The sequence below is a fragment of the Callospermophilus lateralis genome, chromosome 14 (genome assembly GCF_048772815.1).
Source record: "Callospermophilus lateralis isolate mCalLat2 chromosome 14, mCalLat2.hap1, whole genome shotgun sequence".
Taxonomy (NCBI): Eukaryota; Metazoa; Chordata; class Mammalia; order Rodentia; family Sciuridae; genus Callospermophilus; species Callospermophilus lateralis.
Window position 1 is genome coordinate 80186348 of NC_135318.1, and position 25207 is coordinate 80211554.

At 62.5% G+C, this 25207-nt stretch overlaps 1 protein-coding gene across 2 annotated transcripts; it reads right to left on the bottom strand.

Moving 5' to 3' along the window:
* Window positions 1–22708, bottom strand: Atoh8 (atonal bHLH transcription factor 8). 2 transcript variants are annotated; one of them, XM_076832919.2, is made up of 3 exons: window positions 21838–22708; window positions 15622–15813; window positions 1–2606 (listed from the first exon to the last, which is right to left on the bottom strand). In XM_076832919.2, exons 1-3 carry the CDS (start codon window positions 22600–22602, stop codon window positions 2601–2603), a joined length of 963 nt encoding a protein of 320 aa, XP_076689034.2. In that variant the 5' UTR covers window positions 22603–22708; the 3' UTR covers window positions 1–2600. The 2 variants fall into 2 exon arrangements, with proteins under 2 accessions (XP_076689034.2, XP_076689035.2); XM_076832920.2 differs by lacking the exon at window positions 15622–15813.
* Window positions 22709–25207: the final 2499 nt, after the last annotated feature.

Here is a 25207-nt window from a genome sequence, read left to right on the forward strand (position 1 = left end):
CAAGGCCACCTGCTGGGCTCCTCTCTCTCAGGGTCTGGATGAATGAAGCATTTGGTGATATTTGTGGAAGAAAGGAAACCCCCAAGTGAGTGAGCTCCATAGTTTCCATCCTTTAATTCACCATCCAAGAGCAAAAACCCAAGCCGCTTCCCAAGGTCCGCTGGAGGGCCGGGAATGCAGCTCAGTGGTCTCGTCCAAGTTCCAGCCCCAGTCCCCAGACAAAACCAGACACGAGGTCCTTCCGAGAACTTGGAGATGAATGGACCCATCTTTTCCCTTAGGACTTCTTACTACATCCGGGATCAGACCTGCGTCCATGGGTCTCTGAAAGTCAGTACTTGCCCATAGGGGTTCCCTGGGGAGGCTGGCTCAGGGGAGGCAGTCTGTTGGTTTCCAGGGACCAGCAGGGGGACCCAGAGGAGGGTGAGACCTGCAGGGCACTGGGCAGGGCCCTCTGTGCCTCCCTGGGGCCAGGCTGCAGAAGGCACCAGGATGTGGGCATGTGCGAGGACCTGGAAACAATCCCCTGGGTCTGGCTCTGAGAGACCAGGCTGCGGGTCACCTGGCTGCTGGCAATGGCCCTCTGTGGTCAGGAAGCTGCCTAGGAGGAGGGAGGCCGGTGGAGCCTTTGTCCAGCCCCTGGCAGGTGAGTGTGGCTGACCACTGCAGTCGCCTGTCCTGACCACTGCAGTCACCTGACTGGAGTCTGCCCAGGACCAGCCCAGCCCTGGGGCAAGAAGTGAGTGGCTACAGCTCCCTGAAAAGCCCTGTGGCCCCTGGGACTCACCCAGGAGCACCCCCCTCCCCGACCTGGGGGAGGGCAAACAGTGAGAGTGGAGTCACCTGGGTAAGACTGGGACACAGCGGGTGGCAAGGTACGGGCACAGAGCACGCAGAGACAGCCACCTGCTCCCAGACACAGCCCTCTCTCTAGGACCTCCCAAGGCCCAAGGTGAGAAGCAGCCCAGGGCAGCCCAGCATTGGGGGCTGTGAAGCTGGCCTTCAGGGGCAGCTCACTCCCAAGGCGCTCCTTCCTGGCCTTGGGGTTGGGGGCAGGAGGCTGGTGTGTACACAGGTGGGCTGCTCGTGGACATACCCACAAAGGCCCTGTGGGCTCCAGAGACGGCCCTCGACCCCATGGCCTGTGCCTGATGACCCAGAGCAAATGTGCACACACACACCACAGATGCTGAGGCCAAGTCCTCAGCCAACTGGAAATGCCCCTGGAGGCCCAGGGAGTAGCTGGACTTCAGTGAGGGTCAGCCAGCGTGGCTGCATGCCACTGCCCCTGGCCCCACCTCCCCTGGGCAGTCCTTTCCTATATCGCACCTGGTTCCCTCCTTGCGGTGGGCTTTCACTGTCCGGTCTCAGGCCACCCAAGGAGAGTGGACTGGGTCTGGCAATAGGACCAGGAACGGTTTTCGAGTACAGGGTCCTAAGTGAGGCCATCCTGATCTGAGGACGGGCACTGTCACGGATTGGCTGGTCTCCTGGGCTCAGTCTCTAGCAAAGGTCCCTCTGAAGGTTGCGAGGCAGAAGCGTGGGGCTCCTCACCCAGGTCAGGCCTCCTGCCCTCCTGACACTCCTGGCCAAGGCCACGTGGGTCCTCTGCCCTCATGCTCCCCACCCTCGGGCCCTCTGCCTTCAGGTGAGGCCACCCTGTCCCCAGCTTCCCAGCCACAGAATCCGCTGGGCACAGCAGGAGTGTGCTTTACACGTCGGGCTTTTACTTCAATTTGAAGCAGATGGTTGAACACATGTGAGCAGCTTTGGCCTGTGAGCTCAAGAGGGCGCTGGCCCCGGCCTAAGTGCCCTCTGCACGCGGCCATCGCCTGGTCCCGTTGTCCTCCCCCTCCCACCTGGCCTGCCACAGACCACCGGCCTCTGCAGGCCACCACTCGTTGCATCAGGGAAGCCTGGGGAGATGGCAGGGCCGCCAGCGTGCATGTCCCCTGGGCAGGTGGCCTTGGGCGAGTGCCCGGCTAGAGCATGCCACCTCTCCCCAGCCACTCCTCAGGGCCAGAGTCTGGGTGGCCAGGGTGGGGAAGCAAGGGAAGGGACCTTGGCCCCTTCCCTGCCTCCCTCCCAGGCCCAAGAAGGCTTCTCCTGAACTCGCCAGCCCAGGGCCCTGTGTGGACGGCACTGGCTCTGAGAGCCAAGTGCTCGCGAGGGTCACCCTGTCCCTCTGTTTCTCAGGCTCCCGGTGGAATTGCTGGCTCATCTTTGGCTTGAGACAGGTGGGCTCTGGCAACAGGAGGGACGAAGGCCACAGAGCCACGATGTGGCCTTTGGCTGCTGGGCTTCAGCCCCGTGTGCTCGGTGTCTCTGTTGAATCTTTGGCAATGAACTTCTGCAGCCGCGAAGAGCCTCCAGACTTGAGCGGGAGGAAGACTGGGCCTCCCACAGGCAGAGGGCAAAGTGCACTGTGACCACCAGGCAGAGGGCAGGAGGGCGGGGCAGGCTGCCCAGCCTGGACAGCCCCGAGGGGCGTGGGGGCCGACCCGGAGCATCCTGCAGAGGGACGAGGTTGGCTCGGTGTATCCACCTTCTCCTCACTCTGGGAAGAGGCCACCACGGTGTCCCAGCTGGTCTGCAGCCAGTCACTCCTGGAAAACACAACCAGCGGTCAGAAGCGCCTCCCTGACCCCACGCTAGGTGCTCAGGCCTCGGCTGACTGGGAACTCAGGCCTCCCGTGGCTGGGCCAGGGACTGCTCCATGGGGTAAATGGGGAGCCTCCAGCACCCACCTCGTGCTCTCTCCACTCTGGCCTGGCAGCCCTGAATGCAGCATGCTGGTCTGGGTGAAGGGAGTCAGAGCCCAGAGCCCCAGGGATCAGGCTGTGCTGACCAGGATCCCCAGGACACGCCTCCACGGTGCCTGAGTGGGGCCGTGCCTGCTGCCTGGTGGGGCTCCCCTGCAGGCCCCACGGGAATGGCCAGGGGCTCCTCCCACACTGATCATGCAGGAGCCCCCACAGGAGTCAGAAGATCCACCAGGGGTGGTCAGCTTATGACCTCACACACTTCCTATCTCAGAGCACGTCTCTCCCTCTGTCAGACGGCACAGCTGGGGCAGATCAATAGCCCCCAGCTTTCTTCTGAGCAGGAGAAATGAGGTCTAGCCTGTGGAGCCCTAACCCAGGGACAGGCCCAGAGCCCATGGGCCCTCCAGGGAGGAGCCAGGGGCACCTGAGAGCCGGCAGCCCTGACCTCCGGCTCTCCTCTCTGCAGCTGGACTTAGCACTGTCAGGTGCCTCATTACCAAGAAGGGACAGGAGGAGGGGTCCGGGCTGCAGGCCTCTGGGGAGGCCAGGGACAGCAGGAGGCTCTGCCAGGCTCCAAATCCACCCAGAACCCAGAAAGAACACCCTGTGTCCCTCAGGGCACAGCATGCCCAGGCAGAGCTGCACGGAGACGGCTTGCCACAGCCCTGAGCACAGGCCACATGCCTGTGGGCAGAGCCTCTGCACAGCCACGTGGCCACTTCTCAGGGCCCTCAGGTGGCACCGCAGGCTCTGGCGGAGGTGCCTGCCTGGCAGCACCAGGACTCGAACCTGATGGGTACTTGGGCTGCCCTGCTGCAAGAAGGCCGTGAGCACAGGAGTAGCCGCTTACCACAGACCCTGGACAGCCTCACGGAACCTGCAGGCCACAGCCAAGCCTGGGTCCAGGAGCCACGCGAGGCTGGGCCAGGCGAGAGCCAGCGGGTGGAGGGGCAGCGGGAGGGAAGCGGTGGCTGAGGCTCCTGGCTGGCCCCGCAGGACTCTGCTTTCTGATTCCCTGTCTGAGGGGGAGGATCAGGAAGTAGAAGGGAGACCCGTGGGGATGGCCCTGGTCTGTGCTCCACGGGAGATTCGCAGCTGGCTGCCTGGGCGGGCTCCCCTGCGTGCGGTTCCAGCTGCCTGTGGTCTGGGGAGGAGTGGAAGGCTGGCCGGCTGGAGCCGGGCGCCAGCCGCAAGCCCTGGTGGCGCAGACCCCGCTGCAGCCAGGCTCCACCCGTGAGGGAAGGCGGCCAGCCTCGGCTGTCCGCCCAGGGCCCACCCTCTCTCTGGTGTCTGCGTTGGACCTGCCTGGCCAGCTCCTGCTTCCACCAGGAACCAGCACAATGTCCACCCAGGGAGTCTGAGGTCAACTGAGGCATGACAGCAAGAGCACACGAGGCCTCAACCCCAGGACCTTCTCTGCAATTAACAATTAACCTGCTGCGTGACCTCGGGTAACCCACTCCCCTTCTCTGTGCATTAACGCCCTTCTTGCACAGCTAGAGCGGGTGGGAGGGTGAACTGCAGATCGCCAGCCAGGGGGCATCCCATGCGTCTGGGCACCACAGACGCTGGCCCATCTTGGGCGGTCACAGGCATAATATCACAGGGAAGGCTCTGGAAAGTCCTGCAGTGAGGACAGGCAGGAAGGTGCTCTTCAGGACACCGTCCTGCTGCTAAAGTCAACTGTCAGCCACCACATGGCTGAGCATGGACCCCGGCCAGCCAAGCGATGGGTCTTCACCCGGGAAGCCTGGACCCGCCTGTGCACTGGAGCATTCTGCACGTTGTGCGCTGTCCCTGTCCTGCTGATCCCTCTCCACCGTGGGCTCGCTCAGGTGGGGCGTAGATGTGCTGCTCCCCTCCACCTGGTCTGTGCATCGCAGGCAATTCCACCATTTTGTGGGCATTTAAAAACTAGTTGTCCTGTCTCCCATGTGATGTGACCTGTCCCCTGTCCGCTCCACCCACCTCAATCTAGAGTCAACCTGTGTATGCTGGAAAATACCCGGGGCCAGAAACCCTGAGTCGTCTTCTTCTTTTTAATTGGTCTATCCCAAAAGAGCAGTCAGATCTCAAAGGAGGTCTTACAACTAAAACCCAATAGAAAAGCAGAGAGGGCGTGGGGACAGCTCGGGAGCACTGAAGGTCCTTCCACCTCCACCTCAGCACAGCCACAAGTGGGCCACAGAGAGGTTCAGGTTGGTGCTGAATGCCGCTCTGGTCCACGAGGCAGCTGCGGGGCCCTGGGCAGGCTGCTGGCCTCTCCAACCAAGCCTGGTTTCTCATGTTTAAAACAGGCCGGCAGGAGTGCTCCCCAGTCAGCGGCAAATACATCTACGATGGTCAAGTCACACCCTGGTGTGACTTGGTGTGGGGGCCTGGTGTGCCGTGAAGCAGAGAACTGGACCCTCCTCCACCAGTTGGCTTTCAACCAAGTCTTTTTAAAAACAGGAATACAGCTTTAACCCAGGTGCGGTGGCCACACCTTTAATCCCAGCAGCTCAGGAGGCTGAGGCAGGAGGATTGAGAGTTCAAAGCCAGCCTTGGCAACTCAGCGAGGAGACCCTGTCTCAAAATAAAAATATAAAAAGGGCCAGGGACGTGGCTCAGTGATTAAGCACCTCTGAGTTCAATCCCAAGTACCAAATAAATAAAACACAGTTTTAAAAAGGACGCAGGTGGTACCCAGGAACCCACAAGTGGGTAAGCAAGATGTGGCACGGTCACCCCAGGGAAGTGCTGAGATGCACCTCAGCGTGGGTGAGCTGTAAACAGTGTGCAGAGCAGAGGCAGCCCCGTTCCCATGGAGGGTCCCCACCCGGGATGTGCCCAGCAGTGAAACTCCTCACTTACTGAGGCCAAGGCATGTGGCCAAAGCTCAGGGTCAGGTGACAGAGGAGCAACCCTAGCTGGAGGTCCAAATGCCACTCAGATGGGGCTGGGGCTGAGGGTCAGTAGCTGCAACCTCCTGTGCTGAGATGTGGCCACTGAGCACCCACACTTCCCATGCTGTCCCTGAGCCTGACTGGAGGCCCTGCCCACAGGCATGTGATGAGGTCTCTGCTGTTCCCAGCCAGGATGGTGAGGGCCTGCTCCAGCCCAACCCCCAGCTCCTGCTGGAGAGCACTGTCCTGGTCCCTCCCATGGTCCCCCCTGCTGAAGTACTGTGCTGTGACTAGCGGTCCTCCCGCCTGCCCCCCACCACCCCGTGCCCCCAAGGTCCTCCCAGGGCCCAGGGACAGAGCGAGTGGGTAGTGCTCAGAATTGCCACTTCTTGAGGACGCCACGCTCACTTGCTGGCTCACGCTGACCTACAGGGTCCCTTGGCAGGCTGCAGAGGCAGGCCCTGCCCTCTGCTGGCCACATAGGCAGCCAAGGGGTGAGGGCAAGTCTGGTATCTGCTGTGTAGGTCACCAGGGGGGAGGGTACGTCCCCCCACCCCCACAACCCCTCTCCAGGGCTGGCCAGCAGCTGTTCCTGGAACCTCCTCTACCCGGAAGGCTGCACCTGAGGCCACCAGACCCCGACAAGACAGCCCAGAGGCTCGGGCGGGGCCTTCAAGAGAGGAGACAAGGGGTGGCCATGCCCAGCCTTGTGACTCTGGTGACCTCAACACTTCTCCTGCCCCTGGTAACTAGCATGCCCAGGAAGTGTTGCCCGAGAAAAAGACAGGCGTGGGCACTCTGCAGTCTGTAAAGCACAGTGCAGAGGCCAGACCTGGCCACCTGATCCTGTGACCTTGACACAGGCAATGAGAGAAGGCTGGTGGGGTCTGAGCGGCTGGCAGAGGGGAAAGATCACCACCTGTTGTATCAGGGCCACCTCGGGGGTGAGCTTCGTGGCTGCTTTACCTGCTCTCCTGGGCTGTTTCTCTCAGGTTCAAGGGCAGCATCCCTTCTTCAGGGAAGACCAGGAATATCTGTGGAGGACTCATGCCCTGGAGAAAGGAAATGCTCCTCCCAGCAAGGCCCCACCCTGACTCTGGATGTCCCTGGAGGACGAAGGCCCCAGTGTGCAGTCACGAGGCAGAGCAGGAGAGGCCTGAGGCCTCAGAGCTCAGGGTGAAGCCTCTCCCTTCAGGTTTCTGAACTATGAGGACTGTGGGCCCCCAGTAGTTTCAGGTGGTGCTCTGGGTTTGTTATTTGAAACATAGGCTTTTCTTGCTAATTCAAAGGAACAAGGGACAAGCAGGGGGCCTGGGGACTTTTCGGCTGGGTGACCCCCCTAACAATCCCCTACAGCCTTGCCTTCAGCACAGGGACTGGGCTGCAGTGGGAGGACAGGGGTCACTGGTGCACTGAGCCACCAGCAGGCAGTACCGTGGAACAGGCCACAAGAGGATCCCAGGACAACGTCAGGACCCACAGCGAGCTCCGGGAGAGAGGGTCTCATAGCACACACACGTCACCCCACACGTCCCTCCTACTGGGGCCCGCCGGACCCTGTGCCCATCCCAGGTCCCCCCACTGGACGCCTGTGCTGACCTCAAGTCCCCCTGCTGGACCCTGCACACCCCTGTGCCAACCCCAAGTCCCCCTGCTGGACCCCTGTGCCAACCCCAAGTTCCCCCACTGAACCCTGTGCCAACCCCAAGTCCTCCTGCTGGATGCCTGTGCTAACCCCAAGTCCTCCCTAGTGGACCCACACACCCATGTGCTGACCCTAAATCCCCCTGTTGGACCCCTGTGCTGACCCCAAGTCCCCCTGTTGGACCCCATACACCCTTATGATGACCCCAAGTCCCCCCTGATGGACCCCTGTGATGACCCCAAGTCCCCCCTGCTGGACCCCTCCGCTGACCCTAAGTCCCCCCAGCTGGACTCACACACCCTTGTGCTGACCCCATGTCCCCTCTACTGGACCCCTGTGCCAACCCCAAGTCTCCCTGCTGGACCCACACACCCCTGTGCTGATCCCAAGTCCCCCTGCTGGACCTCATACACCCCTGTGCTGACCCCAAGGCCCCTGGCTGGAGCCCTGTGCTGCCCCCTGGCCCCCGCTAGGCCCGCACACCGCTGTGCTGAGGCCCGCTGGTCCTGTGCGGCCAGGGAGGGAGCCGCAGGGTCAGGGAGGGCTTCCAGGAGGAGCTGCACCTCCCAGGAGGAGCAGGAATTCACAGACAGATGGGGCGACGAGCACAGAGGCCCAAAATAGCCCCTCTGGGCAAGGACCTCGGAGTGGCCGGAGGGTAAACTGGGACACAGGAGTGACCAGCTGGGGCAGGTCGCTCAGGGGACTGTCAGGTGTCCCAAAGAGTCTGGCCTCATTGTGGGCTGTGGAGAACCCTGGGGTCCCTGAGCAGGCGCATGGGGCGGGAGCCCCTCAGCAGAACTTCAGGTGGGGGTCAGGGGGGTCAGTGGCCTGTGTCCTGGGAAGAGTGGGAGGGCCCTGCAAGGGGATGCACAGCTACTTGGCCTCTAGGGTGCTCCCCAGTGGGCTGGGGCAGGCTATAGGAGAGGCCAGCTGGAAGACTGGGCAGTAGGGCCTCCCACCACCAGGCAGGGGCTCCAGGCTCCAGGGGAGGCAGCCCTGTCCTTTCACCACGCCATATCCCTGAAAACCTCAGGACTGGAATGCGACTTTGTGTCACCAGGCCAGCACTATGCTGTCCCAGGGTCTGGAGGCCATGGCCACTCCTCTCCCAGGTCCTCCTCCCTGAGACCCGTGGAGACCAGCTTCTTAGGGAGCAGGCGTAGACAGCCCAGTGAGCTCACAGTCCACGCTTTGAGCCACTGGTCCCTGGGCAACCCCAGGAGCTGGCTGGACAACCCTCAAGGAGTGAACAGGGCCCCTGAGGTTAGGACCCTGGGGTCAGGCACCTGCCCCGGGCACTGCTGAGAGCCACTGCAGACTAAGCCCAGAGGCTACTTGGGTCCACGGCAGCAAGACCCTCAGCCTGAGGTTGTGCTAAACATAATCATTTGGACATGCAGGGCTGCTGGGCCCCCAGGTGGACCTGGGAGCAGAGAGCAGGCAGGAGTGGGCATGGGCCTGAGCACCGGGCGCTTCCTGCACTCCTGGGGTAGGGGGAGCGGATGGTGGGGAGCGGACAAGGGCAGAGAGGGGCAGGGGCTGGGGAGGAGGGGAGCCCGACCATGCCCCGCCTGTGCCCACCCACCTCCAGCACCAGGAGCCTCCCCCTGCACTGGACCTGGACCCCCAGGCCAGCTCCCAACTGCCAGCCCTGCCCAGGACCCTGGAGCCAGGACAGACAGCTCATGGCTGCCCGGGAGGTGCCCAGACTCCAGGCCAGGTTCCCAGGAGTGCTGGCGACAGTGGCAGAGCCGGGTCTTAAAAAAGGCTCCGTGTCATGCCGCAATCAGCTGTGGCCTCTGTATCTGTGCTGGCGGCCACTCTCTGGGGGCCGGTGGGGGCCGTGCCTCCCCACCCCAGCCCCCCTGTGTGTGGGTGGTCAGGGTGCTGGGTGGACACGTCTGCCACCATGCTGCCCACCATAGTGGGCAGCCTCACCGTGGCCATCGGCAGGCACATTCTGATCTGCCCCGTCCCCTCCAGCCCAGCTCTGAGGACACCCAGCCCTTCCACCAGCTCTGAGGAAAAGGAGGGGGAGCCAGGCATCAAGCAGCAGAACGACAAGGTGGCCCTGCCACCAGGGAGGAGGGAGTCACACCTGGCGTGAGAGAGGAAGAAGAGGGTTGGAGCAGAAATCAGAGCCAGCGCAGGGGAGCAGGCGCCCGGAGGCTGCCGCCCGCGGCTCCCCAGCAGCCTCGGCTCACAAAGGACCTTTTGCACGGTTTTCCCTGCTGCTCCAAACCAGCTGCTCGCGCTGCTGGACGCTGAGTGACGACGGCTCTGAACGGCTTTCTGGGAACAGATGGCCGGGGAGAGCTGGGGAATGTGCCAGCGCAGGCCGGGCGGGCTGCCAAGGCCGCGGTGACGGAGGGCCTGGGCTTCCAGCTCGCGTGCTTTCCCCTGCCCTCTGCCCTCCGTGGCGCCAGCAGGCCTTCCCAGCCAGCGCTGGAACATCTGGAGTCTGGGCTGCGGGGGGCGGGGGACCCGCTGTTCCCAGCTCCCCGCCCGGCAGCCGCCTCGCAGCCCCGCTAATCAAAACCACAGGCCCAGCCAAGCCAGGCCCCAGCTGCAGCCCAGGCCGCCCGCCCGGCGACCGACCCGGTGTCAGGCCTCGCTGGCGGCCCAGCCCTGGGGGGTGCCGATCAGGGATGCCTCGCCCACCCCTCCGCCGCCTGGGGCTGCAGGCTCCGGCTCCGGCGCCTAGCCACCGTGTCTCCTTGCCGCCTGGGGCTGCTTACATAAGGGTGGGCATGTGCTGAGACCTCCCGGGGACAGGCCCCGGAGCAGAGGAGCTGGATCTTGGAGCCCAGGAGACCCGGGGCCTCCAGGACACACTGGAACCCAGGCCCTTGCAGTCAGGGCCTTGAGAACACCGCACATTAGCCCCACTTACAGGGCAGCGCAGCTTAGTACTGCAGTGCTAGAGAAGATGCAGCCTCCACTCAGAACCTCAGTCCTCATTGCCTCCTGGCTGGTCAGCACCTGTCCCCCTCCAGGCCTACCCTCCTGGGCTCTGCCTGAATTTCCAGAAATTCACTGAGCCTTCCCAGCCCTTCCTTGTGTGGACCTCCTTCAATCCTCTCATAGTGTGGCAAGGAAGGTGTATGTGTGCACTCCCACTTCACTGATGAGAGCCGGGTCAGAGAGGTCACTAACAGGCCCAAGGTCACACAGCAAAAAGTGCCAGTGCTGAGACTGCAGTGCAGCTGTCTGGACCCATGGCTCTGCGGTTCCTTTGTCTCCCGATTCTGCAGAGGGCCTCCTGGTGTAGGCTCATGTCCCTTGAGTGCTCCGGAGATCTGAAGAACCCCAGGGCTCTCTGGAACCAGCACCCACCCCATAGGCAGCCCTCTCCAGCATACCGAGCCCAGTGCTACCAAGCCTGTGGCCTCCAGAGGGGAACCTGGCTCACAGAGGTGCCCGAGCTCCAGGCTCCTGAGAGTGGTACAGGGGCAGCAGAGGGGCCTCCCACGCCCAATGGGCTTCCACTCTCACCCAGCGCTGGGGAGACGGTGGGGACCTGACTGCAGCAGGGGCAGCACCCCAGCCTCCATCCCGGGGCGGCCCCGGAGAGGGCCCCGCTCACCTGAGCTCTAGGCTGACACCCCGCCCAGGCTGAGCAGGCCCTGCTGAGCGTCCAGGTTTTATGACCAGAGGGCGCGGGACAGGGTCTCCCACCCTCCTTGCCGCACAGCCTGGTGGGCATCGCGAGCAAATGGGGTTCAGCTCAATCCCTCCCCACAGGACTTGGGAAGGAGACCCTCCCACCCACCGCATCCACGTGGGAGGCAGGCCCGCACCTGCTGGCTGGGTGACCCAGGCACATTCCCAGGCTCCCGGCTTCGGTCCACCATCTCCACTGGGAGGCTGGAGGGGTCAGTGAGGCACACGGGGAGCCTGGCTGGTCCTGGTCCTGGATATCAGTTGTCACTGCACCCACAGGGCAGTGGACCCCATATGTAGCACCCGTGGTGCCAGAAGGAAGTGACAGGGGCCTGTCCCTAAGGCAGAAAGAGGGGCTGAGCCCCAGCAAGAGGCAGCGCAGGAAGGCCACTCACGAAAGGGCCAGAGACAGCACCAGGAGCATTCCTTACCCCACAGAAGCAGAGGCCACGCTGGCCGGTGGTGGTTCTGCCTTCCACCCTCAGGGCCAGGGACAGTACAGAAAGGACAGGCCTTCAGGCACCCCCGACTCTGACCCTTGGCTCCATGACCAATGTGCCCTGATGCAGCACCTGGCCTGTCCCCAGACGTTCTCCAAACACTCATGCTACCTCTCCAGTCACCAAGGAGAGCAGCAGGGAGCAGAGGGGAGACTTAGTGTGACCAAGCTGACCCGCTGGCCACCAGCTGCAGATGCCACGGGCTGAGTACACACCTCCGGCCCCCGGACCCCAGGCTGGTAGGCACCCGAGTCCCTCGCCGTTCAGCCCTGGCACAACCTTCGTCTCATGGCTCGTCCTGCCCCCACCCTGCCCAGGCCCATGGGCAACTCCAGGGCAGGGACGTGGTGACAGTTCGTGGCCAGGGCTCAACGCGTGCATGCCAGGAGGCCAGCAGCAACGCTGTGGTTCTGTAGTAGCCTCAGCACGTGGACAGGGATGTCCTGGGCAGCAGGATACTGGTCCCCTCCCATCCTAAGTCTGGGCAGCCCAGATATGGGGAGCAAGTCTTGCCTGCCGCCCTCATCCTCAGACGCCCCAGGAGTGGCTGCGGGGACCTGCCCAGGGCCTGTGCAAGCTGCATGTCTCTGGACACCCCTGCTCTCCAGGCCACCTCTCCTCCCACCATCTCTGCTGGGAAGTCTCTGACCACAGGGGCCTCCAACAGGGTTCTGACCCAAGTCGGCGTCCTGGGAGGTCCAGAGGGAGAGCCCCCTCCCCAGGGGGAAGACACGCCCCATCCCCACACTCGTGGGTGTGGATTTGCAGCTATGAGGTCATCAGGGTGGCCAGCAATGGTGTCAGTGGCTTCTGAGGGAAGCAGGGCCATGTGGCAGGCTTGGGATCTTGCTTTGGTGACCCTGGCCAGGTTAGGCGGTGGCCTGAGGCCTCACAGCTGCAAGCACTGCCTCCTGAACACCTGGCTGCAGAGCCTGAGCTCAGTAAACCTCAGTTCTCTATAAATCACCCAGCCCACGGCATTCCGTCACAGCCTCAGAAAGCAGATTGAGACAGGCTGTCGCCCTCCTCAAGCACTCTCAGATGCACTGTGGGCCCCCGGCTCATGGCGCGGCTCTGGAGGGAAGGGACAGGGATAAGCCAGCCCGTGGGAGTCTCCAGGGAAATATAGGAGATGCCCTTGCAGCTCCAGGAGGCCATGAAGACAGCCTCACAGAGAAGCTGGAGCTCAGTGTCAACAGCCGGCAGGGCCAGGACTTTGTCCCAGGGCCTGCCCAAGGCCAGGGTGACGGGAGACCCCAGGCTGATCCAGACCAGAGAGGCAGAGCAGGCCCCTGGAGGAAGGGTCTCATCTGGCTCCCCTTCCCCTGCAGGCCCAGCAGGGCGCCAGGGACCTCCCCTTCCTCCGGCCACCTGGGCCACCCTGTCACCTTTCCCGACAGCCCTGACCGCCTGTGTGAGGAGCAGCAACTCTCCCGGTGGCTTTCCCTTTCTCTCACCCCGGCCACTCCTGGTTCCCAGACACACCAGGCCCGAGTGTCCACAGCCACTGGGTGGCACAGAGCATGTGGCAAACTCCCATCCCCACTGTGCCTGGCATAGGAGGGTCCTCTTGGCTGCCACGGGAGAGAGGGAGGTGCCTGGGGAGCTGGAAGACCCGCACATCTTGCCCTCTGGGGGTGGACACCAGCTGAGAGGGTGCCGGGCAGGATGAGGGTGCCAGGCCTCCCTGGGGCATGGCCTGATGGCACCTTATCCTGCCTCCAGGTGCTCCGCCCCTCACCCCACCTCTGCACAGCTTCCCACAGAAGCCGCCCCTCACATGAGGGGGAAAGACCCCTTGGCTCCCCACACAGGGCAGGGGTCGGCTGGGTGGCCACAGAGGAGGGAAATGAAGCCACTCACACCCAGGACACAGACGATGGGCTCCTGTCAGGCCACAGCAGCCCCGTGTGGGGAGGCCAGGGTCACCGGGACAGAACGCTCTCCACAGCTCCAGGTCCCTTGCTCCGAGTCCTCCACCCAGAGCAGACCTCTGCCCAGAGAGGCTCTCCAGTGAGCCTGGGGCTTCAGAGTGGTACACATGTCCCCAAGGCGCAGGGAGAAGGGGACAGCAAGCCAGCCCAGGGACATAGAGGGAGGCAGAGAGGGTGACAACTGGCAGTTGGGACTTCGGTACCCAGAAGGTGGTCATGGGCCTGAAATGGTGGCTGAGAGCCCAAAGGCTCCAGGGGCTACCAGGGTCCTCTGGGAAGGAATCCGACTCTGGACACAGAAACGGCCACCCTGGGAGGGCTGTGGGGTCAGATCTCAACTGTGAGAGGATGGGGTCTGGGAAGGCACCCGTTACAGTCAGCAGCCCCGAGGGGGGCCAGGTCAGCAGGGGGCCCTGGGGTCTTTCACAGAGGAGATGTGTCACTGTGGACGCAATCTCAGCCTGGGACCTCAAAGGCCAGGGCCAAGACAGTCGCACCCCTCCCCACAGTCAGCCAGCACCTCCTCAGAGCCAAGAGACCCACCAGGAGGCAGGAGGACCTCAGGCCTGGTGCAGCTCCAGCCCCCAAGCCAGGGTTGGGGAGGCAAAGGAGACAGAGGGGAAGAGATCCTGCTGGGACCCAAGGGCAGCAGGGCCAAGGCCAGAGGGTGGAGGGAGCATGTGCACTGGCCCCCTCCTGCCAGACACCCGGCACGTGGGAAGGCCGACCTCATCTGCAACGTGGCCGCAGGCGAGCATTCCCAACATCCCCGTGGAGAACAGGGGAGAACAGGGACGCTGGCAGGGCCAGGAAACAAATCCAACTGCTAGGACCAGAGCCAGGACTTCCAGGTGCACTGAACCGTCACCTGCCACCTCAATCTCCCAGTGGGCAGCATGGGGGTCTCTGGGGGTCTTAGAGCTGAGGTGATTCCAGGGGCAACCATGCCCAGCTCTGCTGGGCATCTTCCCTCATCCCTGGGCATCCAGCCTCCACCTGCCCAGGACCCCATGGCTCCAGGTGAGGGGCCAGGGGAGAGAGGGCCCGCTGCGCTGCCTGTGCTGCCCATCCACAGCTCTGGGATGTCTGAATGCCAGGGCCGTGCACTCAGAGCTCACAGCGCCTATGCCGCCTGCTTCCCCAGGGGAGAGGCTCTGGGCTTCCTCCCTCACGCCCTCAAGGGCTCCTTTCTAATCAGCCCATGTGAAATCAACTCGGGATGCAGCCTACAATCACCTGGGGGACAGCTGGGGGCTTGGGAGTCCTTGAGGACTTTCTGCTGGGCCCAGAAGCCTCTGGAAACCTGGGGGATCCAGAGGGGCCTGCCTGCAGGGCCTGGGGGAGGCACGGGCCAGCAGAAGGGCATCTCCTCGCAGACACACTGGGTCCACTCTCTGACCTCCTCCAGCACAGGGGACAGGACCCAGATGGGGGAGGGTCCAGGCCATCTGGGAAACTAGAGCTGTGCCAGTGGCTCACCTCCTGCAGATCTCCCAACACGTCAAGCCCCACACAGGCACTCCCTCTGCCCCAGTCCTGTTCCCCACTGCATCCGCCTGGTGGCCTCCGAGTTGTCCCCACGACCCCAGCTCAAACGCCACTTCCACTGGGATGTCCTCTGGAGCTCCCTTGGGAAGGGCTCCTCTCTCCCTGGTCTTCCTGGGCCCCCAGGACAGGCCACACTGTGCCGCCCTCGCCCACTTGCAGCAGGTCTACCAGCTGTCCTGTGAGCTGCATGGGAACCAGGACCCCACACTGGTCACCCTGGTACCCTCCCAGCTTGGTAAACACAGTAAACCTCCCCAGAACACGTGGATGAGTATCGCTGGCCCACATGCACAGCCTCAGAGCACCCTCAGGCCAGTCCCACTCCCGAGGTCAGCAGAGGGTCCCTGGGCTGTGACCTGCTCGGGGGATCTCCTCCCAGTACAACTGGCATCTAGCAGGACTGCCGGAAACTCAGGACACATGTCACAGGGGCTCCAGGACAAACAGTCTTCCTCAAGTGAGGAACGAGAACTCAAGCCCAGACACTCCAGGTGATAGTCCAAGGCCACCTGGCATCTCCATCACCAGAGGATGGTCCCACCCACAGTCCCAGGTAGAGGATCCCTGGATCCGGCGTGATCGTCTGCCCCACGGGAACCCTGGGCACGCGTGGGGCCCCCGAGTTCTTGATCCTGGGCCCACCCTCCCCGGGGGCTGTGCCCCACGCCTGGCGCCTACCTTGCGCTTCTTGGCACGTCCCTCGGCCTGCAGGGTGCGGGTGCAGCGCTGCACACACTCAGAGAAGCTGAGGTTGCTGTGGTCGGCGCTGTAGTCGAGGTCTGCCAGGCGGGCCAAGGACAGGATGTAGTTACAGGCAATCCTCAGGATGGCCAGCTTGGACAGCTTCTGACCATAGGAGTAGCATGGCACCTGGGGGCAGGGGAAGAATGAGGAGGGCTGCAGGATGGCGCCCCCCACCCCTTGGCCTGGCAGCACAGCAGGGTGGCCATAGAAGATGCGGCTGAGCCTCCACCCAACTCCACAGCTGTGCTAAGCTATGTCCACATACCATGTTGTGGGGGGACACTGAGGCTCAGCTCACGCCTTGTCAGTCTGAACAGAAGCACAGTGGTGTCCCCGAGGCATGGCACCACCTGACTGAGGAGCTGGGGATGGCAGCACAGGAACACAGGGCAGCGCTGCGGGGGTCCCACAGCAAGACCCTCTGGTCCACACTCTCAGTAGTGCCAAGGACAAAAGTCCCTCTGCCAGGCCCCGAGGATTAAGCTTGACCATGACAGTGGCCTCACTGTGATCCATCTCAACCCTGCTTTGTCCAGCAGCGTTCCTGGACCTCGTCACGTCCGCCATACACCAAGAGGGGCCCCTGCCCTCCACAGTGTGCTGACAGCACCAGCTGTCCTCGGCTCCGGGGCTCTAGTGCTCGCCGCCCTGTGACCTGGGGAGGCCCTTGTCTGCAAAGCTCAAGGTCCTGGATGAGGGAGTAGGGGACACATGAGTGGCCCTTCCACCTTCACCAGATGGCTCCAGGAAGTTTGGAACCAGGTTCAAAAGTCTTTTGTCACCGATGATGCCACCATACATGCATCTCTGTCACTAGGGTCAACTCTTGGCTCTCCCTCAGTCAAGTGGCATGCTCTGGGCAAGGGGCATGATCTCTTGGAGCTTCGGCTCTGCGTCACACCATGAGCAGGTCTGCCCTCGCAGGGCATGAAAGATTCAGTTCTCAGGGAGGCCTGGCAGCGGTCAGCAGAATCACCACAGCCGGCGCTACAGAGGTCCCCAAGGCAGCGGCGCCAAGAGGGCGCGCAGCAACAGCCCTGAGCCTGGACATGACACTTGCCCAGCCTGATCCCTGGGGAACCTGCGACTAGGAAGCCAGGGCGGGGAGCAAGGCGACAGAGAGAAGCCAACTCTCCTGCGTCCCCCTCCCAGCCCTGGACGCAGCTCCAAACCCATCCAAGAAAAGCTGGCAGAACAATGTGCTTTGCTTGTCCCCGGCCCGAGTCCAGAAAATCCGACTTTATCAGCTTGAACAAACAAACAACACCACAGTCCTGGGCAGGGAAGGGGTCCCCGGGGCCAGCCCGGCACCTCTGCCTGCTCCTTACCCGGGAGGTGGTGTCTGCATGTGCGTGGTGTCAGAGGGGAGCAGGAGTGTCCAAGGACCAGGCGTGGCCCTGTTGTCACCCAGAGGCCACTCTGGGAGCTGCCACTGTGCAGCCTGCTCTGTGCCCTGGGACCCAGAGCAACTGGGCTCTACCCAGAGTCACTGCTGGACTACAGAGCAACAGGTGAGGTCAAGGTCAATGCAGGCAGGGCCCATGCTGGTTCTGGGCCACTTGTACCCCAGATTTGTCACTCTGTCACCTTGCCCTGTCAAGCTCCAGGTCTAACCAGGAGAAAACAAGGATTGAGTCCTGGTGGACCTGGCAGCTATTCGAAGGTACAGTGACCATTTAAAACCTGCCCGGGGGCTGGGACTGCAGGTCAGTGGTGAGCGCTTGCCTAGCACGTGTGGGGCACCGGGTTCCATCCTCAGCACCACATAAAAATGAATTTGAGAAAAGGTATCATGTCCATCTACAAAAAAAAAAAAAATGCCCCCAGATGAAGACAGAAGTCCTATCTGCACACAGGAAACAGATGACATGTGGGGCCCAGGTCATCAGATGAGGCTGGCAGGGTCCCGAAGTTTGTCTGACCTGAACCCAGAGCAGGGACCTGCCCAGGGCGGCAACATTCCCAGAGTGCTACGCCCCCGGACACTAGGCGACCTAGGACACCACCAGTGCCTAGTGTCCCCGCACATCAGTCCCTGGGGTGAAGTGCCCTACTCAGAACCCTCGAGGTCCCTGTCTGTGAAAGTCCTTTAGCATGTCTGTCGTCAACCTCTCCCATGGCCACAAGGCCACAACAACAGCCACTAACCCAGGGCATCCTGGTTGAGGGCCACAGACGGGGCCAGACCGCCCTGGGGCCAGATGCTGGTCACTCGTGTCTGCTCTGTAAGTGTCCCTCCAGACAGAGGACAGGCAGCTGTTGACAGGCAATAATAATCCTGGAGGGCACTCATGGAGAGAGGCTCGGCAAGACCCACTGGCAAGCAGACACGGACGGGGGGACCCCGTCTCTCACTCACCTGTGGAGCCCCTGCAAGCAGGCCTGTCCCCCACTGCCTGAAGTGGTGTTCCCCTTCCCCCTGTGGGACTGAGAAGTGAGGGAGGTGCTAAGCGGGGGCCACTCTCCTCAGGCCCCCTGTGGTCCCACCCTGCATCCACTCGGTGAGAACCCCTGGAGACTCCAGGAGCACAGGGGAGGTCACCCGGGCCCTGGCTCGGCTCCTCCTTAGTGACAGAGGCACCTCCTGAGGGTCCTGGCTGTCAGCCTTTGCTGTCATTCCTCTGTGAGGGAGAATGGACATCCACACGCAGGCCAGGTGCTCAGGAATGGGCATAGGTGGGAGCCTGAGGTCTGGCCAGGAGGCTCAGGCCCTGGCCCTCCCGCCCCTGCCCAGTAAGGTAGCCTTTCCTCCACTGTCCCACTTGGGAGGAGCACTGCACCAGCCCAGCTGTGCACACATGGCCTTCACGGGGGCATGGACTGGCCACACATGCCTGCCACCTGCCACCCTGGCCACCCCCTCCTACAGTCTACCTGCAGCCCCCGCACAGGCGCTCTTCCTGTTGGATGAGAAGCAAATCCTGTCCGGCCTCCTTGGGCTGAGGGTGGACAGCACCCAGGCCTCGGGCAGACGGAGGAGCAAGAGCAGGATGCTGGAGCAGCTCAGGGGCCGAGGTGGATCCCCCTGCAGGCCAGTAGCACGGGCTCTGCAGGCCGCCCTGTGTGGTGCCATGGAGGCCCCACATTGGAGTGTGAAAAGTGGCATGTCAAGGTGGGGCCAGGTCACTGCAGAGGCCAAAGGCTCACAGAAGCTTACTGGCCTCAGGTCGCCAGGTGAGAGAAGGCACAGGGTGGGGTGCAGGACAGCGGGGCAAGTGACTTAAGTGACTCGCACAGTAAGGCGCTCACCAGGGCAGTGGGGCAAGCATCTCAGGATGGGTGGTCTCCACTGCTGTCAGCAAGGTGACTGAGGGACTCCCGCTGCAGGGTGACACCAGCCCTGCCAGCCCGGAGCTTGCAAACGTGGAGGAATGTGCTCTCCCTGCCCCTCTGCCCCTCCTGACTTCACCTGCTCTTTGCAGAAAAGCTGTGGATGAGGTAAATCTTTGCACCATTCAGCAAATGAGGCTCAGAGAGGGAAAGCAACTTTCCCTCAGCGGAGAGAGCAGCGGAGGCCAGCTCCAAGCCCACCTGGACTCCCAGACCAGTGCTCTTTCCACTGTTCCAGGAAACCATGCCGGGAAAGGGAGTCCCAACCCAAGCCCACGGAGGCCCTCGTCAGCCAACGCCCCAGTTCCAGCAGAGCCATCTCCAGCCTTCCCAGCTTCCCACGTCCATTTCCAATCACTGGGACCTGGGCCTACATCCAAGGACCCTGCCCACTGGACAGGCAGGGTGGTGAATGCCCAAGTGCCCTTATAGGTGGAAGACTGAGGCCACTTGAGGAAGGAGCTCCTCTGAGCCCAGGGCCCCCCTCATCAGGCTGGTGCTAGCATGGTAGGGACATGCCCTCCTCAGACCATGGGCAGGTGTCCACTGCTGCTGAGCAGCCTTTCTAGGGAAGGGACAGAATGGTGGCAGCAAACAGCAAAGGGCTGGAGCAGGCGCTGCCGCCGCTGTCGGCATATGCTTTGGACTCGTGATGAATTGTGCACAGGGTGTGCTGGACTATAATGTGTGCACACACTCCCTCGCCCTGAGAGGGCATGGCTGGCCTGCTGACACCCTGAAACTGACCCTCCCACAGAGCCTCCCCACGAGGGCTGGAGTGAGAGGCCAGGCTCACACTGTCGGTCAGCCGAGCACCGTCCGCCCATGCCACGATGCCACGGCACTGAGAGCTGGCCCCGGAGGCATTCCAGAGACCACTGCTGTCTCCTCTAACCCACCAGGTGGCCTCGGACAAGTCTCCTCCCTTCTCCTGGCCTCAGCTTTCCTTTACATAAAATGGGTTGATCCGAGCCTGACAGGAATGGTGAGATCAAACAAGATGGTAGCCATGGATAATGGCCCACGCCTGGGATCCCAGCAACTCAGGAGGCTGAGGCAGGAGGATCACAAGTTCAAGGTCAGCCTCAGCACCTTAGTGAGACCCTGACTCAAAAATAAAAAATATAAAGGACTGAGTAAGTAGCTCGGTGGTAGAGCGCCCCTGGGTTCAATCCCCAGTACAAAAAAAAAAAAAAAAAATCAAATAAGATGGAATTCACTGTTGAAAGATGTGAAAGCACAGGTCGGATGAGGTGCAGCAGGCACCCGAGAGCATCTGTCCTCTCCTGGAAAGCAGAAGGCGGTGGGGGGCGGGAGGGCCTCGGAGCACCCACTCACTTTCCCCCAGGGATGAGATTCTGGACACACAGCGTCTGGCTGGGGGGGGGTCCTAGCCGCAAGGGGGGCAGCTGAGCAGGGGGCAGCCCCCCCCAGGGAGATGGACCGCAGGCCACCCCAAGCTGCTATTCTACCCAGGCACTCAGGCACGGAGCCCAGGACTGGGCTGACAGCTCCACTGGCCATTGCCCAGGGTCCCAGCTGGTGTGCTACAGGCACTGGCCCCGCCTGGTCTGTGACAGCCACCTGACTCCCACCCAACTCACTGACCAAACATCTCCTGTGAACTCAAACAAGACTCTCTGGTTCAGAAACCACAGAGCCTCCTTTCTCTGGGAAGGTTCAGTGTCCTTCCCATGGACCAACGCAGGCACCACTGCCCCATCCTACCCACAGAAGGAAGAGGAGAGTGTGACCCCAAAAGATGTTTCTGAAATGTTTTGTGGTTGGCTGAAGTCCAGAGAGGTTGAATAACTTTCCCAGAATCAAACAGCACATCAGATTCAGAGCAAACAAAAAACCTCACACATCAAGCCCACCACGTCCACCCCAGCACTTCCCAGGACCACGGTGGTATGGGGGCGACTTAACCCCTTTTGTACATCCCTCTTCTCGCTAAGAAAGTGAGAAGCCTGGAGGCCCAGGGCAGTATCTGCTTGGTCCAAAGTGGAAATGTGGGATTACAAACCGTCCTCCTCTGTGGGCAATGCTGGGTTAAGATCTCCTCGCCTCTTAAGAATGCTGTCCACTGAGGATGGCCCCCACGCCCTAGACTTACCCCTAGCTAGCTCCCAAGATCCCCGGAGAGAACCTGCAGCCAGCCAGTGCCTCCGGGGGAAGCCCAGCTCCTCCAGGAGATGCAGGGCAGCCGAAGGAGGAAACTCCTGGAAGGTTCCCCCCAGCAGTGCCTGAAGCTGCCCCTGGGGAGGGTCCTAGGGGTGCCAGGCAAAGGTGCCAGGCCCTGTCGCAAGCCCTGGGCACAGGGGATTTCTGCTGAGAGCTGGGGATTGAAGCAGGGCTAGCAAGTTCCTCAGCAACCCAGGACCATACCCCACACTGCTCTGGGCCTCGTGGCCACCAACCAAGGACCAAGATCCCAACCACCCAGCTTCCAGAGGGAAAGGGTCCTCCTCCACTGCCCAGCAGAGAAAGATTCTGGTATTCCCCAACTCTGTTCCCCAGAGCCGGGTGATTCCAGGAGACACATATTCGCTCATGTAAGTGATCACACTGAGTGGGCTGAAATCAGCCACAGAGATAGGGTCTCCAGGGAGCCAGGACCTGCAGGGCCAGAGATCTCCAACCTCCACTTTTGTGAACTAAGATCCACACAAACGCTGATTGCCCAAGCCTGTCTGGGCTCCGGAACAGCTGTCGTTCAAACACACCCCTCCCTGCCAGCACACTCGGCCCCCCACCGGCCCACTCCCGCAAGGGTCCCCAGGGTCCCCGGCGCCCTGCGGCGTGAGGAAGAGCGGGTACCTGCTTCCTGAGCGCTTCGAAGGCTGCGCTGATGGTGTGCACCCGCGTCCGCTCCCGGGCGTTCGCCAGGAGCCTCCGGGTCTGCTGCAGGGCTTTGATCTCCGAGGAGGCGGCGGTCGCTTCGCCCGGCCGTTTCCTAGGCGACGCAGAAGAATCTGGGTGGTTATTGTAAATTACGTGTGAAATTGACGAGTAGGAACTTTCCCCCGGGCGCGTGGGGGGCGCAGGACGCACCGAAGAGTCCGCGGGCGCCGAGGGCACTGGGGGCGCTGGGGGTGCAGACAGTGCCGGGCGCGCAGGAGGTGCGCAGAGTAAGATGCGGGGACGCAGGCCGGGCTCCCGAAAAGGTTGTGCCTCGGGACCCCCAGGTGCCTGGCCCTGGGGCGCTGGAGGCGGCGGCGGCGTGGGGAGTCCCGGCCCCACTGCGCCCAGAGCGAAGCCGCGTTTCCGCGCGTCAGAGACCTCCAGCGCTCGGGCGCCCCCGCGGTCCCCGCCAGTATCCGCGCCCCCACCTGGGGGAACAGCCGGCGCCACTGGGGCTGGCACCGGGGCCGGGACCGGCTGCAGCCTCTGGGTCCTGTCCCGAAGCCCGAGGGTGGCGGCGGCGCGAGGCTCGGGAGCTTCCAAGTCCAATCGGAAAGTTTTACAGCCATTCGCGCGCCGCGCCGGCTCCTTGCCTTTCCGCTTCAGCTTCTTGAGGCCGTTCAGCTCCTTCACGCACACGGTTTTCCACGGCCCGTCCTCGAGGACCGGGATGTGCTTCATGGTGCGGACAGCGCGGGAGACAGGGCGTGGGGTGCCCGGGACGCGTGCCCACTGCGCTCGCCTGCACGCCGCGCGGCTCTGCCCGGCGCCGCTCCGCGCCGCGGAGTCGGTCCCGCTCCCCTCCCCCTCCCCCGCCCCCGCCCCCTCGCCGGGCAGCTGCGCCGCCGGCTCCGCGGGGCCGCCGCGCCGTGCGCTCTCGAGCGCTCGGGGTGTCCTCCCGAGCCGCTGCCGCCTGGCCGGCCTTCTGCGGAACGCCCGCTGCGCTCCGTCTGTGTTTGTTTAGCCTCGGTTTATACAGAAGCCAGTTCGCGAGATCAGTGAGCGCCGCCCGGAGAGGAGGCAGCTCCCGCCGCCGCCCCAGCCCGCCGCGGGGCCGCGAGCGCCTCTAAAGAAACAGGAAGCATTTTCAAAACAGCTGGGCTGCCGGCCGCCTCCTTTGTCCGCGCGCTCTCGGCCTCCCCCACCCCAGCCCTCCTGCCAGACCTGCCTCCCCCGGCGCGCCCTCCCTGCCCCCGCCCCGGGCGGGCGCTCCCCTTGTCCCGGAGGCTCCCGCACAACTACCCGGAGCACGTGGTCCTTCCCCAGCCACCGCAGGGCTTCGCCACCCTGCGGCGCTGGCCTCGCGGTAGACCGAGACGCAGCACTGACCCTCCCCACGCAGCATCCACCTCCCGCTGAACTTCAAGGGCGTCACTCTGGAGGGAGGGAGGGAGAGGGCTCCGGCGTTGCCAACGACCCCTCACCCCACAGCGACCCCTCCGCCCTCCCACTTGCGAGAGCAGGGGAGCCAGCAGGGCAGAGGCCAAGGCATTGGGAAACTGAGGCCCAGAACGGCGCGGGAATCGGGGAGGGGGGGGAAGCTTGGTTCTGGCTCTCTAGGGTTGGAGAGAATCTGAAGAACTCCCACCCCGTTCCTGCTGCACCCAGGTCTACTCCTCTGTGAGGAGTGACTGGAGAGCACCCAAGTCTGTGGCCACCATGCTGTGCCGGGGTAAAGCGCTACTTAGGTGATAGCTCTGGTAGGTGTGTTGGTCCTAACAACGGGCAGATTTCCTGGGCTTAAACCCCAGCCCTACCACCTAACCGAGTGACCTTGGGAGAGCCACTTGACCTCTCTGTGCCTCCCTCTTCCTATCCATAGTCAGGGGTCACAGTTGCACTTGGTGTTGAGCATGTACATGCCGAGCAGGCAGCAGAGCCTGGCACCAGGTGAGCCTCACACATGCCCTGCAAGGGGCAGACGTCAACCTCCCAGAACCCCAAGCCCCCACTAAGAAGAAATCAAACTGGGGAACCCTCACAAGGCACACCAAAAGCCGTCTCCTCACTGTGTCCTGCAGGACCAGCACAGGGCTCTCCCCTTGCTGGTCCTTTCTCTGGGCTACTTCCTCCTGTAGGAAGCTGGGTTTGGGAAGAGACAGACAGGGTGTGCTCCATCCTCTGGAGGATGTTGGGGGTGGGAGGTGGACAGCAGGGGGACACAGCTTATGGGTCCTGCATGTGCCAGGGCCTGGGCAGGTTTGGAGGCAGGACCATGGAGCTGGACTAAGACCCAGGCCAGGCCTTGCTTCTCCACACAAGCGATGACCAAGTAGGGTGTTTCATTCAGAGGCCCTTCTGCCTCTGAAGACCTTATTTCTGCAAAGCCGAGTTCTCAGGGTAGCTGGGAGAGAAGCCACACCAAGGCAAGGCGACTTTCACATGAGCCTTGGAACACACGCTGTTGCCCTTGGTTTCTTTCTACTCGCATCACACCCCATGCGTCTCAGGAGGCACCCCTTCCCTGGACACCCACATCTTCCTGTACCTCCGGTCTGTCCCAGGGAGGAGCCCTCACCCCTGCTGTTTCCAACCTTTGCTACCAGTGTGCTCTGGCCCTTGGTGAGGGCTCCTTGCCCCCTCCTCCTGCACATCCTTCCTTGCTGCCCTTGCTGGCCTCTGCAAGGCTTGCTCACGAGTGTGCCTGTCACTTTCCCTGCTCTGCAAAATTGCTGGATTCCTGCTGTGAGCCCTGTTGTGGCAGGTCTTTTTTTCTCCCTGTCTCTAAGAGTAGGTGCCTGGGAAACCTTCGCTAAAAGACAAGCCCGCACTGTGTCCTCACCCTCCTCTGTCTGGAGAGCCAAATTCCAGCTTGTGCTCTCCCTGTTCATTCAGTCACACAGCACACATAGGAGAAGCCAAGCCCCCTTTCCAGAGCCACTGAGGTCCTCTCTGAGCCTCAGCTTCCTTCTCTGTCGATGTGGACATGATAGAGTGCCCTGCAGAGCTAGTATAAGGACTAAATGAGGCCACGAGGACAGCATTTAGAACGGTGCCTGAGGTCAAGTGCAGGTGGCCGGTTGTGTCCTGGGTTGGTGCAGCAGTCCAGGCCCCTTGCAGCCCAGACTTGGGGGTGCAGTTATAGACTGGAACGCCCAGCTCTTTGGGGGCGTGTGTGAGAAGCTTTCCTAGGACTGGATACCATTCCTCGAGAGGCCAGCCATGTTTAGGAAAGTCCCATCTCAGTTGACTGAGGGCTCCACCCAAGCTCCTTTCTAACTCCCCCTAGATGGAAATGACAGTGGCCTCCAGAGGCCAGAAGGAGGGGATAGGATGGCCAGCCATG